Genomic DNA, 12692 nt, shown 5'->3' with positions numbered 1-12692 from the left:
CCGCTTGCTGCTGGTCACTGGGGGAGCGTAGGGGGGAGGAGGAAAGCAGCCTCCTCCTCCTCGTGCTTTAGCGGCCGGGAGCGGCGGTTGGCGACCGCAGGGAAACGGGAGGCAGAGGGGTGGGGGTGGGGAGAGTGCGTGCGTGTGTCCGTCCAGTCTCTGCGTCCAATCCCTGTGTCCGTGGGGCACATGTGCAGTAGCGCAAACTCAGGGACACAGGGACTGGACGCAGAGACACTTGGACTTTATTATATAGGATGACTGTGAAACATTGCTAGCCTTATCATCCATGAATTTTCTTAATTCACTTTTAATGCCATCTAAATTTGCAACCATCACTGTATCTTGTGGTAGCCAATTCCAAAGTTTACCTATGCTCTGGACCAGGCATCCCCAAACTGCGGCCCTCCAGATGTTTTGGCCTACAACTCCCGTGATCCCTAGCTAACAGGACCAGTGGTCAGGGATGGTGGGAATTGTAGTCCAAAACATCTGGAGGGCCGAAGTTTGGGGATGCCTGCTTTGGACGATGAAATACTCTCTTCTTTTGTCTGTCTAAAATATAGTTAAAGCAGAAAAGAGTACACTGCCTTGAACATTTCGTTGTCTTCCTGCAAAATATCTAAAAGCAGGTAACTTTCACTAGTAACCAGGTTTCTGGTTTTCTAGAGGCTGATTGCTCCGAGGCATTGCTACATCACATCTTTAGCTCGTAGGAACATCCTCAAGCCTAGCATCTCCAGAAAGGACAAAAATTTCCATTGCACTGACAGCAACCTTCTCTGCCTGGAAGTCACAACTGTATCAACAACCTGGGGGTAATCTGCAAACTGAACTCCCAAGGTAAGTAACTGATCCTGTAAGAGACCCATATGGCCCTAGGTTTACCCTAGGGTTGGAGATTAAACCGACCAAACAGAATCATTCCTTCCAGTTGCAAAATGAGGTCCTCATTCTTTATGGACCCCCCCCCGAAACTGTTCAAGATGAGGCCAACATGTCCCTAGCAGAAATTACGGTAGTTGTTTCACAGTGGAGAAGCCACTCTGGAAAAGCCTCTATTCACTGGCTAATCTTGTCAACATAGTGGGCAGTCTTATTGAAACTTCTGCTTATTGATCACAGAGTTCTAACCATCATGGTCTTAAATGCCTTACAAAATAAAACATGTCTGTTCTTTTTCTGTACTTGGGGGTGGGGAGAAATCTGATGCTTGCATTCATCAAGCAAGCCAAGCCTAGTTTTCTCTCTTTCCCCTCTGCAATCACTTTATCCATCAAACCCCCTTTGAGCTAACTTAATTTATTTCTTGCATGCTTGGCAGGAGTGGCAGCTGCAAGAGCACTGGTCAGTATTATTTATTATCTTTATGCATCACTAAACAAAACACTCTCCTTGGACATGAAAAGCTATTTCTAGGGATATTGGTGAGCCACAATACGTCTGGAGGAAGTCAAGAATCCCCTCGATCTTAATTATAAAACCATAAAAGAGACCAACTCCCTTTGCAGGCTCTCTTACCAGGAAACAAATGAGAATGGGAAATTTATTTCAAATCATAAATCCAAAAACCTTCCGTTTAATTTTTCCCAAGCTAACTTTCTCACCTAGCTAAGCAGCAGGGCCTTCTATTATTAGCTCCTGGCCCAATATTGGCTGACAAGCATCAGTCAAGCTGTCTTCACCTCAATGAGCTTGGGGACTCCCAAGGAACTCTACATATACAGACTTCTGCTTGCAACCCCTAATTATTTTCGAAGAGATAATGAAACATTTAAGTGCACAGAGGTTAGATTAAACTTGTAAGTGGATCAAAACCCTGGATAAAATTACAGCTTGTGCAACATCGCCTTTTAGAAATGCAAGACTGTTTCTTTTCTTTTTGCCTGATGAGATGTGTCAGACTTCATTGATTTCCTTCTCTACTAGTATCCTGGATAGTTTATTTTACTTTCTAATCAGGAGTGCACTCCATGGCATGTAGGATATCTCTGCTTTGATGATAAGCCATCGGCTTTTGGCAACAGCCTCGTGGCTAGTTAGAAATTCATGACATCTCAAGTCAATTGACTTACAATGTATTAGGAGAAAGGAGGAGGGCTGGGAGACTTCATAGAACACAGAAATTAATGTGTTGTTTTTTTAAAAAGTTTCCACCCAGCCAATTGGTGGGTCTCTTAGTACCTGCCTTTTCTTTCACAGACACAACACTATGATGCTTTATACCTTGATGTTTGTAAGGTGAATGACATTCACATTCCACCCACTGCCTCCCAAGTCTCCAAGTTTTTTAAATTTTTTAGAAAAGCAATGACAAACCTTAAAAAAGCAGAGACATCAGCTTGCCGACGAAGGTCCGTATAGTTAAAGTTATGGTTTTCCCAGTAGTGATGTATGGAAGTGAGAGCTGGACCATAAAGAAGGCTGGACCATAAAGACTCCCAGGAAAAGACCCTGATATTGGGAAAGATGGAGGCACAAGGAGAAGGGGACAACAGATGACGAGATGGTTGGACAGTGTTCTCGAAGCTACCAACATGAGTCTGACCAAACTGTGGGAGGCAGTGGAAGACAGGAGTGCCTGGCGTCCATGGGGTCACGAAGAGTCGGACACGACTAAACGACTAAACAACAACAACATCTGCATCACCCATCATGGAGGCTATAAACCAAAGCAACCTCAAGGGCATGAACTGCAAGGGTAAAAAGATTGCTCCATTATACAGTATAACAGATACAAAGCCATGGATGTTCAGCTAGCAAAGTTGCAGACACTCACAATTTGAGGTCAATGCTTTAAGGGCACTCCCCAATTTTAAACTATAATTTCCTGACATTGGTTTTTCTCCCTTTCTCATTATTTCACTAAACAATCATATAACCAACAAAGGTTAGCCAAACTAGTTAAGCAAAGCATATTGCAACAGATCTCACCTCCTTTCTAAATCTGCATTCGTAAAACAGTTCCTGTGGAAGACAATTGCAGAGCAGAAGTATGTTGCAAACACTGGACCAGCTTCAACTAATAAGCTGTGCTAGCAAGAGCCAGTGTTGCAAGTCCCCCTTGCATTATGGGGCTCCCCTCTCTCCCCCCCATGCCCCCAATCATCTCTGGGGTGATGGTAGAAGCCCCAGGACAACATAAAGGAGAAGGAAAGAGGAGATCATTCCACCAGGAACACAGAAATGCTTGCATTGGTGGGTAATCTGCTGAGTGCTACTCTGAATTCCACCTGCTTTGTTTTGCTCTGGTAACCTAAATCTTTGCTGAGTTCTTTATAAAACTTCAGTTGCATTGAAAAAGGACTTTTTCTAAAACTGAGGTGCTAGATAGCTAAGTTCTAAGGTATTCAGGTGAAGCCTTTCAGGTGAAGTCAACCACAGAATTTACAACCTTAGAGGAATGATGCAATCTTACTAATAATGGCAATATGATGCAATTGTGCATTGAAGAATATAAGTAAGCTGAATGAAGGCAAGCCTTTACAGCAGTTGCTCTAGTTTTAATTTAACCGTGAACCAAATTATGGACTTTTTGGGTGGCTTTAGCTATCTGTTACAAGAGATCTTTGTAAAAAAGAAAGAAAGAACGGGACACAAAGGAAAGATGAGGACTGAAATTAGATTTTGAGTTAGACATATGAGAAATAGTATTTGCTGTGTTAGGGGGAAAAGGTACCATTCAAACATAGGGATTTTTCTCTCTCTACTGAATTCAATGTCCCCTGTTGAGAGAAATATAGGAGGGGGCTGCCCACATCATGTACTAGCATGATGCATTATGTCATTATAGTCATTATGGATACATTAGAAAGTTTTCAAGGGTACTGAAATGACAGCCCAGTTGCCAAATTGCCACGGCCTATTCTCCTTTAGCCGTACAGCATTTAAAAGGGGCCCAACTGGTCACAAAGCACTCCTTGGTTTCATTTTCTTTCTGCCACCATTAAAAGATTAAACAAAAAGCAATGGCTCCTACGGCTAATCCCTTTGTCTTCTGCAGAATAACAGGAATTCACTCTTGCATGTCTTTTCTGTTGTCGCTCTAATGGGCTAAAGTAAAATAGACATCTGTGCATACGAATCAGAATAAAACATTTGCCACAACACATGTTGCTTACTCATTCCACTTGTCAAAGAGAAATGTCATCTTAACAGTTGCAAGGGTAAAGTTCTAGAGTTTGTATCACAGAGCTGAGAAAGGTTAAGAAAAGGGCAACCAAAATGATCAAGGAGATTGAGCAAAAATCCCCTGCCAAGAAAGATCCAGGTGTTTTATTGTGATCTACAGGTCTGCAAGATATTCTGGGTTGTCTCCCCCCCCCCCCCCCCGGTAACCTGAAATCCACCAATCAGCATCAAATGCAAACTAGTGGAAGGCAGAGACAGATGCAAAATGGTGGCGCCAATTACCTCCTGCAACCACCAGGCCATACACTATGATGAACTGCATATACAAGTGCAAATCCACATGTGTGTTACTACAGATCAGAGGTTGCAACACAAAACTCTCAAAGCACACAAAGCCAGCCACAGCATCTTAAAAAGCAGAGACATCACCTTGCCTACAAAGGTCCGTATAGTTAAAGCTATGGTTTTCCCAGTAGTGATGTGTGGAAGTGAGAGCTGGACCATAAAGAAGGCTGATCGCCGAAGAATTGATGCTTTTGAATTATGGTGCTGGAGGAGACTCTTGAGAGTCCCATGGACTGCAAGAAGATCAAACCTCTCCATTCTTAAGGAAATCAGCCCTGAGTGCTCACTGGAAGGACAGATCCTGAAGCTGAGGCTCCAATACTTTGGCCACCTCAGGAGAAGAGAAGACTCCCTGGAAAAGACCCTGATGTTGGGAAAGATTGAGGGCACTAGGAGAAGGGGACAACAGAGGACGAGATGGTTGGACAGTGTTCTCGAAGCTACGAACATGAGTCTGACCAAACTGCGGGAGGCAGTGGAAGAGAGGAGTGCCTGGCGTGCTCTGGTCCATGGGGTCACGAAGAGTCGGACACGACTAAACGACTAAACACCAACAAAGCCACAGCAGAGAACAAGTTATTGCTGATTCCCTTCAAAAACAGCATTCAGGGACAAAGCATCAACTCTTTCCAGTCATGCTGGGATGCAGACTACCCTATCCCACCCCAAATCAAATCTGAATCATGAAAGATTTTTTTAAAAAAATAATTATTTTTATTAAGGATTTTCTTGGGTTACAATTTTTTACCAGATGATATTCAATCTACCCATGTCCTCACTTGTGTGGAAGGCATCCCTGTTTCAGGATTGTATCCCCCTGTCTACTCCCAAGACATCATAACTCCCTTCCAGCTGCCATCACAGAACTTGAGAAATATTGCACCAAACAAATAATTCTATCTCAAGTAGTCAATAAAATTTGAAGAACACCCCCCCCCCCAAGGTATAAATGTCGTTTTCTCAAGTGATTTGCTTTTAAACGCTGTCCCTACCACAATCCCCTAAAGCAAACATTCTTGTCCCACAAAAGCCAGCTCACAAAATAGGTACGTGGCCCATCCACTCCCAATACACAATAGTCCTGAGGAATATGGTATTATAGATGGTGTGGACTGCTGTACGCCTGCTGCAGTTCACGCTGAGAACAGGCATAAGGCAGACCGAGATCTACTGGTAGATCTCCAGGTGATTAGCAAAGGGTTAGCACAATTCCCAATAGATTAAGAGTAACAGATCCCATTCCTCGTCTAAACCCAATACAGGGATTAATCCCCCAGCCCACAGATCCCCATATGTAGTAGCAGCCTGACTGTGTGTAGGGTTCTTTGTTGCTCATTTGTGCAACACACACTTGGCACTGTGTTGTTTCAGAGTGATAAAGCAACAAAGTGGGCCAGAGTTCAGTGAGCTTGAGGAACACTGAGTTGGTACCATATTTAGGTGGACACTCGATGCCTACTGAGTGCAGAGAGTTTGGCCACCAAATCCATGAAGAAAGAGTGTGTTAACTGGAAGAAGTAGTTGCCATTGTGAAGGTAAACCACAAATAATATGTGTGAACATGCATCACTGGAACAGGGTATCCATTACTTACATCCATGAACTCCACATTGGCTTTGGGGCCAGTTGTCTCATTCAGGATTTTAATGGCCACAGGAATCTTCACACTCTCTCCCTCAGGAACCCAAACGCCCTAAGATGTTGAAAAAGTGAAGAAAACTGTAACTCCAAATTAGCTACTTACAAAGTATTTTTTTCAAAAAGAAATCAACTGAACCTTGTTATTTGCCACACGCCTAAGTTGGTCTCAGTACTTTGAGGTAAGTGATCCTTTGAGTCCAATTTACATTTTCTAACTGAAATACCTTGCAGAATACTGAGCAGTCCAATTCTGAGAACTGAATACAGCAGTTGAACACAGGAGCTGGGCACTGAGTTCTACGTTGCATAAGTATAATCGAAAGGCACTGTATCTTCATATTTCAGGAACCCCTTGAACACACCACTATCCTGTTGCCCAGATAGGCTGAAGGTTTCACCAGAGACACATAGTAGATGAACTAAGTCTATCAAAGGCACATACCTTATACACAGTCCCAAAGGCCCCAGATCCAAGGACTTTGACACGTTTCAGCTCTGTTTCTTTCAGAATGCGAAGCTGTGCTTGGTTGGGGGCTGTGCCACTAGGGGTTAAGGGTTCCACCAGCTGCAAAATAAAATTGGTGTTTAGTGAATGCTGGATACAAAAGTGGGGGAAAGTGTAAAGTGACAAGTCCCTATGCCAATTGCAACGGTTTGTTCCTTAAAATAAAGTTTCCATTGTAATTTTTAATTATTTAACATAATAGATTTCGCTCTAAATTGTAAATAAAACCTTTAAGTGGTTTCCAAAGGCTTAGGCCATCTCAGGCTGCAGCAGACCCACTGGTTTGGAAGAACTCTGCATTCTCAAACTTAAATGCAATCTCAGGTGTCACTTGATGTTTATGGCTGAGTATATGTTTCTACCAAAATACCAATCATGACAGATTACATAAAATATTGTTTTAAACACGGTATGTCAATCCATCAAATAAACCGTAGGTTCCCATTCCAACTTGGTGTTATCCTGATACTTATCTCTGCAAAGATTACAAGAGATTGTGTTTATTAAGACTGCTCAAATGAATAAGCATTTCAATGTACAGGTAAGATTAAGGCCTTGGAAACATTTAGATATCTAAGTACTCTGCCCAGAATGCTCTAAGAAATTTAGCTAGTTTCTTTCTTTTCATCACCATCTAGTAAGTGGTAAGGGTTGTCCTCATCCATAGAGAAATGGTAGGTGAAACACGGTATTTGCCAGTATGACATCAAGTGCTATTCAAAATGTTATGTTCCGGATACCGTATGTGTATATATATGTATATATGTATATATGTATATATGTATATATGTATATATATAACCACACATACCCCACCTTTCAGTCTTAAAAAATGCCCCTAAGGAAGCTTCAAATTATAATTGTAATTACTCAAAGAAAACAATGAAAAACCAATAGCAACCGCCATCAACCTGGACCCCTCCAGATGTTTTGGGCTACAACTTTCATCAGCACCTGGGGCTGGCTATAGTCCAAAACGTCTGGAGACCATGAAGTTGGCAAAGGTGCCCAAGAACATAAACAGAAAGCCATTATAAAAAGTCAGCACCTTAATATTTAATTGATCCACCACCCTTTAGTCTGTTTTAAAGATTAATGTTCACTCCAAGCTTTTTCTCAAAAGAAAGGGGATTATGGGGGAGGTTGCATTATTTTTCACAATTACATGGTGCTGGAGACCCTTAATTAAATGCACACGCCCCCACAAATGCTGTTCCATGTGCTATGAGTTGTAATCCAACAAACCATGTGAATGGAATTCAGTCAGAAGATTGTCAGTTGATTAGAACTATACAGTGCACTTTTGATTGGGAATATATATTTCTGTAAAAATAAATGGGAAAAGACTAGCCTCTAAACCCTGACAAATAGCCTGTCTTCTTTCAGGATAAGGAAAAATAATTAAGGGCTACTCTTGCTCAAATTGGGTTGAAACCACTGCAGTGTTTCAAAGTGTCTGTTTGCAAGGCTAAGTGCTCTGTGCATTGCTATTTGAGCACCATTATCATGCCTCTGTGAACATTGTGGACTACTTAATTAGTTGTATATAGACTACGCTACGCAGGCAAAAATTATCGGGAACTGGGAATTACTTTATTAATCTAGAACAAAAACAAATAGCAAAGAACAAAGCCATAGACATAAGCCTGACACCATAATTTTTACACTCTGCTTCCCTTAATTAACTTTCAAGCAGCCAGATGTATGCCAAACACTAAAAATAGGTGTAAGGGAAAGGAAGTTAAACGTTATATGTACAAATTCTGATTAAAAATATAGTAGTTACAGTATCCAAATATACTCATACTCATCTAATTAATTATTTTTTGCAATCATACTAAGTACATATAAATATGTTTAAAAGAACTAGTTAAATATTGGCCATCTTATAGATTGGATACTTAAGATGTGCTACCATCTGACGACGTCTCCAGATTTTGAAATTACGATGCCGCAATATTATGCCCACTTACCTGGGTTGGGGCTAAGTCCCATTGGACTCCGGTCTACTGGAAGCAATGTAAAGCCATCATAACTAGAAGTCATTGGCAGTTTTAGCCTCCATAAAGTTACCTGATTCCCCCCCCATTCCTTTCCTTTTTTTTTTTGATGAAAGGAAATCTGTCCCCTTATTTCTTTACATCCCTGTTTACAGAAGTGTACCTTTCAAAAGCCTCTGATTTTAACAACAAAAAACGCTTCAAGTTGCCTCTTATGTCCCTCATCACACTTGTATTCAGTGCAGTTTTTTTCTAGAAAAATAAGTGCTGAAACTCACCACGAATGCCTCCCTCGTTCTCTTAAAATGGCAATGGTGCCCACCTGAGAGGTGCCATAACTGAGTTTCAGTGAGTTCCGGCTGAAAAAAGCCCTGCTTGTACTATTGTATTATTCAGCAAGATTTTTTTAATAATGTTAACTGCAAGACAATGCAGTGTGCAACCAGTGCTAGCTGTCACAGCTGTGCTGCCTGGGGTACCTGGAGCTGGTTGTGGTGCAAAATATCTAGAAGGCACCAGGTTGGCAAAAGTTGTTTGATAATGACTTCCAAGTATTTTATCCAGTTAATTTTCACTGTGCCCAAACTAATCCCATTTTCAGGCATCAAAATTTGACTCAAAATATTTCTCTCTGTGTGCACAGATAACTATAATAGATCAGATCATATCATCCATTCTCCTTATATTGTATAATCAGTTGCACAGTGGAGAAAATCTGAAGCTTTAGCTCAATCTAGGATGTTGCAAAATGATCGCTGCATCATTAGTATTTCCTACAACACTTGCCTCGTGCAGCAAAGCAAGCTGAGAAAACGGCCCTTAAGGCAAGAGCAGCAGAGCCAAAATACCTTGCTCAGCTGGCAGACGGCCTCTAGAAATCAGATGCCAAATGTTAAAGGCTTGAGAGTTTGGCACTATAACCAAACTGAGTGCTTCTAGGGTTACAGAGGAAGATTAAACATAGAGGGATATTCTCTCCTATTCATTCAAAATAACACATAGGGCATCCTTAAAGCCATTTCAAAATTAGAATGCTTAAGCCAAACAATATGATTTCTTTAAAAATAATATGATTTCTTTAAACATAAAAGGCAAGGCCAGTTTCTTCTGAACTGGTTACTTATGGCATGGCTATAAGCCAGTCAAATCAAGGGTGGATCAATTAATTTTAAGAGAGAGAAAACAACAGAATTACAACTTCATCAAGGAATTTGCTTTAGACAGCTATGAAATTAAAGCTGTCTTCATCTAAGGCTAACACAACTGAGAAGAAATAGATTTCCGTTCCAGTTGTAACTGCAAAGTAAAGCTGGATTTCTAAAGGTCAAGCAGTTCAGATAAAGCAGGATCAAATCATGTTGACAGTCTTTTGTTCATATACAGCATAGACCTGTACACTCTGAAAAACTTGCTAAACGGCTCAAAACAGCCAACTGCATGTTTTGAGCTTGGACTGAAACAAGCAGTTTCTAAGCAAGAGCAATGCATCTTGGGAGCCTGCACACATTAAATGTCAGGGGGCCTTAGGAAGAAAACTTATTCACAGCCCATCATTAAAAAATGAAGCTTTCAGATAACTTCAGTAACCTCTTCCCCAGCTCCTACCAACTAGGGTTGGCAATCTGCACTTTCAAGGGTTGCATAAAACATGTATTCATCATTCATGCAACTTTTTCCATCACAGAGCTGCAGTGACAAGACAAGCAGCAGCTGGCAACATTTTTTCATACTCTCATGCAGTGGACAAACATATGGAGTCAATTTCCCCCCAAATTAAATTTATCTGGTCTTCTTCAGCTTCACAATCCTGAAATTTTGATATGAGCACTCTTGATTGCAACCCATTTCAAGACCTATCGTCATGGATACTCAATGATACCAGTCCTCAAAAATAATTATGTTTTTGTGGAAAATGGGTAAGGATAATACATGGTTTAATCTCAAACTAATTTAAGGTAGTGGGGGAGAAACTCATGCTGGGGGAAAGGGCATTCAGGGACTCAGTACTAACTGGGGGCAAAATTTGAAGAGGGTCCCAAGTGTTTAGGTAAAATTGGAGACAGGTTTTCATTAAAAGTTCAGCAAGCTGTTTGGGACAATTGTGGGGGGAATACACCCACACCCCCACACACTAATTCTACATAGTCAACATAATGGGTACCCCATTATCAGTAGAGAAATTTGGATGGGAAGAATTTCATGAACAACTCTTTATAGGAGAATAAAAAACAATTTAGACAAAGCTGGACAGAAATGTCTTTGTATGTATCTAGTGCTTCTTTGCAGAAGAAAGAAAAGCTCTTCACCTCAGTCTCCAAGAACCTTCGCAAAGCCCTCTTTTTTTTGATGCTCTTGCGCCTCACATAAACTGCAAACGTCAAGCCGAGAATGACGATGATGAAGAGCCCTCCAATCACTCCGGCAGCTATCAGGGGCGTTCTGTGAATCAGGAGCCAACAGTTAACTGTGGGTCACAGGAACGAGTTTGCGTGCATGCTTACAAATTAAATTTTGTGAAGTGTAAGGATTTGTGAAGTTAGTATTGCAACATTTCAAATCACACAAAAACACAGTACGATTTGTGACAAAGTTTTTTTCTTTATCACATTCTGTTCTGTTGTTTGTTTTTTAAGCAGGCCATCATGCATGTTTTGATGGGGAAGGAGGGTGCTGTGTAGAGAGGAGGCAGACAATCACCATGTTTTGATGACAAATGAAAACACTGAATGGAGAAACAAAGATTCACAGTGAGTGGCTCCTCTCTGACATTAAATGCCAATGAGAGATGCTCCACAATACTTGCATGAAGAAACTGCTACCCTGGGTAGAACCATTGCCAGGGCATTGCCAGAGGCCAGTCCACTGCTGCTTCTGCCACTGTGGCAGCAACAGCTATGGCATGCTCTTTGGAGGCTGGATCTGCCACCTCCTTGGCAGCCTGCCCCTAATTCCACCCCTACAGTTGCCGATCAGCGAACAGGAGGCACTGCAGGTCTCTCCACACTCCTAGGGAAGAAATGTCAGGGGCTGCCCTCTAGAGCAGGCACCCCCAAACTACGGCCCTCCAGATGTTTTGGCCTACAACTCCCATGATCCCTAGCTAACAGGACCAGTGGTCGGGGAAGATGACTGCTGTCCTTTTTCATTTTCAAAGGAATAGCAGTGGCTGCTTCTTTGTCCCAGAGTGCATTGACGACACTTGAGATCTTTTGCACTGGGCACAAACTTAATTAGCCTCTAGCCTTCTATATAGGTTGCTGGCTCTAGCATTTCCCTGACATAATATTCATCTGATGTTTGTTACAATCAATAGGTCATGTGCCTATTTGCACATGTGAAATGAACCTGAAAACACTAGAAAAAAAGTTTATACTGATTGCAGAAAAATGTATTTCTAAGGTGACTTTTCTTTACCTGTACAAGTGATAGAGGCCAGCAGTTGACCCATAACATATGCTCCTTCCAGTGTCACTAATAATGTTCAATGTCTTAAGATGCTGAGCAAAGTCTGTGTGGGATGAGTTAATTAGTCCAGACCTTCCCTGGTGCATTTTTTAAATAGCCATGTTGACCTTGGTGCATGAAAGGCCACAAAAAGTGACCTGACATTATGACATTTGTAAGCACAAACTATCATAGTCTCATTATCATGGTATAATGTGCTTCTAAGCTGAATAATCAGGCCTATACAAGTTAAGGACAAATACTTACCACTAACTTTTTAAATATACAGTACAGTAGTTTGATTCCTACCCAGTACTAAGGCCAACGTAAATATTACTATTTACACTGAGCAGACAGAGTGGTCTGAGGGTATCTGATGGAGACAAACATATTCAAGGTTGGCCATCCGGAGAAATTAAAACACACTTAAAACGTTATATTTGCAGCTGTATAGCTGAGTCGCTGGTTAGCATGATAAACAACCAGTTGCTCCTGAACCAAGGCCTATTCTAGACAGAGAGCAAGAGGCAAGTGAAGCCTTGCAGTTTGTAACAGGCTCTTATTCCAAGGACTAATAATTCCAATGCTCCTGTTGTTCCCACCTCACTCCTGCACAGGGAGGAGGA

General features: G+C 41.6%; 1 protein-coding gene across 6 annotated transcripts in view; it reads right to left on the bottom strand.

Moving 5' to 3' along the window:
- ERBB4 (erb-b2 receptor tyrosine kinase 4) overlaps positions 1-12692 on the bottom strand; it is an 801677-nt gene that overhangs the window by 132899 nt on the left and 656086 nt on the right. For all 6 annotated transcript variants that reach the window (XM_088667872.1, XM_060282295.2, XM_060282293.2 and 3 more), the window contains 3 exons: positions 10929-11061; positions 6560-6682; positions 6071-6169 (listed from right to left, as the gene is read on the bottom strand). In XM_088667872.1, coding sequence (XP_088523998.1) covers positions 6071-6169; positions 6560-6682; positions 10929-11061 — 355 coding nt within the window. The remainder of the gene's footprint in view (positions 1-6070; positions 6170-6559; positions 6683-10928; positions 11062-12692) is intronic.

The sequence above is a fragment of the Zootoca vivipara genome, chromosome 1, assembly GCF_965207765.1.
Source record: "Zootoca vivipara chromosome 1, rZooViv2.hap1.1, whole genome shotgun sequence".
Taxonomy (NCBI): Eukaryota; Metazoa; Chordata; class Lepidosauria; order Squamata; family Lacertidae; genus Zootoca; species Zootoca vivipara.
The sequence above is the reverse complement of the archived record's forward strand: the minus strand, read 5'-3'. Positions and strand labels throughout refer to the sequence as shown.